This window comes from Notolepis coatsorum, assembly GCF_963971535.1.
Source record: "Notolepis coatsorum genome assembly, chromosome: 13".
Lineage (NCBI taxonomy): Eukaryota > Metazoa > Chordata > Actinopteri > Aulopiformes > Paralepididae > Notolepis > Notolepis coatsorum.
The window spans coordinates 5,227,146-5,229,110 of NC_140177.1; the positions used below are offsets into that span (position 1 = coordinate 5,227,146).

The window sequence follows — 1,965 nt, forward strand, 5'->3', positions numbered from 1 at the left end:
ATTGAGGGTCTTGAAAGAAAAGACTTGAGTTTGTTGTTTACAAAAGATTCCAGGATATTTGCTAAACAGGGTAGTTTGGAGATTGGGTGGTGAACAGTTATTTATGCCATCATTCATTCATTCATTCATTCATTCATTCATTCATTCATTCATTCATTCATTCATTCATTCATTCATTCATTCTCTACCTCCACAGATGTCCATAACAGCCATTTCCAAAAAAAAAATGCTTCTTGCTGCTCTTGGGCTTGTGTGCTCCATTGCAGTATTTTTCCTTTACGTTGAGCCACCATCTGCAAATTGCCCACCCCCAGCACCTGGTGAAGATATCATCCACACAGATGATAGAGAGGATGGTGAAGAGGATGATGCCTTACCAGATCCCCCTGAGAAGCCCATCGTACTTCTGTGGTTCTGGCCTCTGGGCGAGATGTGGGACTTAAAGGACTGCGTCAGATACTACAACATCGATAGCTGCATTCTGACGGTCGACAGATCGCTGTACCCTAAAGCAGATGCCGTCATTTTCTATCAGAAAAACATTCTCCGGAACATGACGGACATGCCCGAAGGTCCACGTCCGCCTTTCCAGAAATGGATTTGGTTTCACGTGGAATCTCCACTCAAAACAGCGAGGATACGACACTTAGAAAACCTGTTCAACCTCACGCTGAGCTATCGAAGAGACGCTGACATCACTGTGCGGAACGAACTGGTGATCAAGAAACCAGACGAGGGGGACGATTTTGTTCTGCCCAAGAAGGACAAGTTGGTCTGTTGGATTGTGAGCAACAAAAACCCAAGCACCGGGGCAGGTATGAGGTCAAGGTATTACCAAGAACTAGTGAAACACATTGACGTGCATGTCTATGGCAGTGCCTTCACAGGGAGACGTTTGAGCTTTGATGAATACTACCCAACCATCGCAAGCTGTAAGTTTTACCTCTCATTTGAGAACTCAATCCATAGAGACTACATCACAGAGAAGGTGAATGGGCCGCTCTGTGCAGGAACTGTGCCGGTAGTTTTGGGCCCAAAAAGAGACAACTACGAACAGTTCATCCCTGCTGACTCCTTTCTCCATGTAAATGACTTCCCTCATCCAAAGGCTCTGGCAGACTTCCTGCTCAACTTGGATAAGAACGATGAGGAGTACCTACGTTACTTTCGCTGGAGGAAGTTCTACAAAGCCACTCCCCATCTCTTGTCTACTAACAAAGAATTTATTCAGCCTGTCTGTCTTGCCTGTGAACACATGTCAAGAGATAAGGATTACCGTGTTGTTCATAACCTTTACAAGTGGTATGCTTCATGATCAGATGCATATGTTTTGGCAGAAAATTATGATTTATTTTCTACTAATGACAAGGCACAAAGAAACAGTGATTTGTTTTAGGCAGATGCTATTAACTATATTAACTAGTCAAGGCTGTACAGAGAATATGTATTTAAACAGAGGTATGAACATGATAATATTTTCGACCACATCACCATACAGGACAAGTAAATAAGCACTGGAAAAACTAAAAACGGTCTCTTCAATGGCCTTGGGAGAATAGGCAGGGCCGGTTCTAGATTGTTGGGACCCTATGCAAAATCTTGTTTAGGGGAAAATCTGTATTCCTTTTGTTGATTTGCCTATAAACCCCTCACCCCAGATTATCAATCTGTATTCCTTTTGTTGATCTGCCTATAAACCCCTCACCCCAGATTATCAACCTAAAGCAAAAGCAAGAACTTCATACATAATTGTATATATATATATTGTGACGGAGCGCAGGGCCGTAGCCAGGGTTTAGAAATTAGGGAGGTCCATTTCTTTTTTTATACAAACTTTCTTACGCAACTGGCTAGCCATTATCTACTGTAGATATCAACTTAAGGTCAGTCACTCACAAAGTAATTTACACGACGTGGGGGCACTTACAGGTGATTGGCCTAAAGAGTGCACCAAAAATTAACTGG

At 42.7% G+C, this 1,965-nt stretch overlaps 1 protein-coding gene across 1 annotated transcript; it reads left to right on the forward strand.

The window, feature by feature from the left end:
- Positions 1-317: 317 nt before the first annotated feature.
- Positions 318-1,315, forward strand: LOC311238866 (4-galactosyl-N-acetylglucosaminide 3-alpha-L-fucosyltransferase 9-like; the record flags this gene model as incomplete). Its single annotated transcript, XM_084327066.1, has 1 exon — positions 318-1,315. The coding sequence occupies exon 1, from the start codon at positions 431-433 to the stop codon at positions 1,313-1,315; it is 885 nt and encodes a 294-aa protein (XP_084183192.1). The 5' UTR covers positions 318-430.
- Positions 1,316-1,965: the final 650 nt, after the last annotated feature.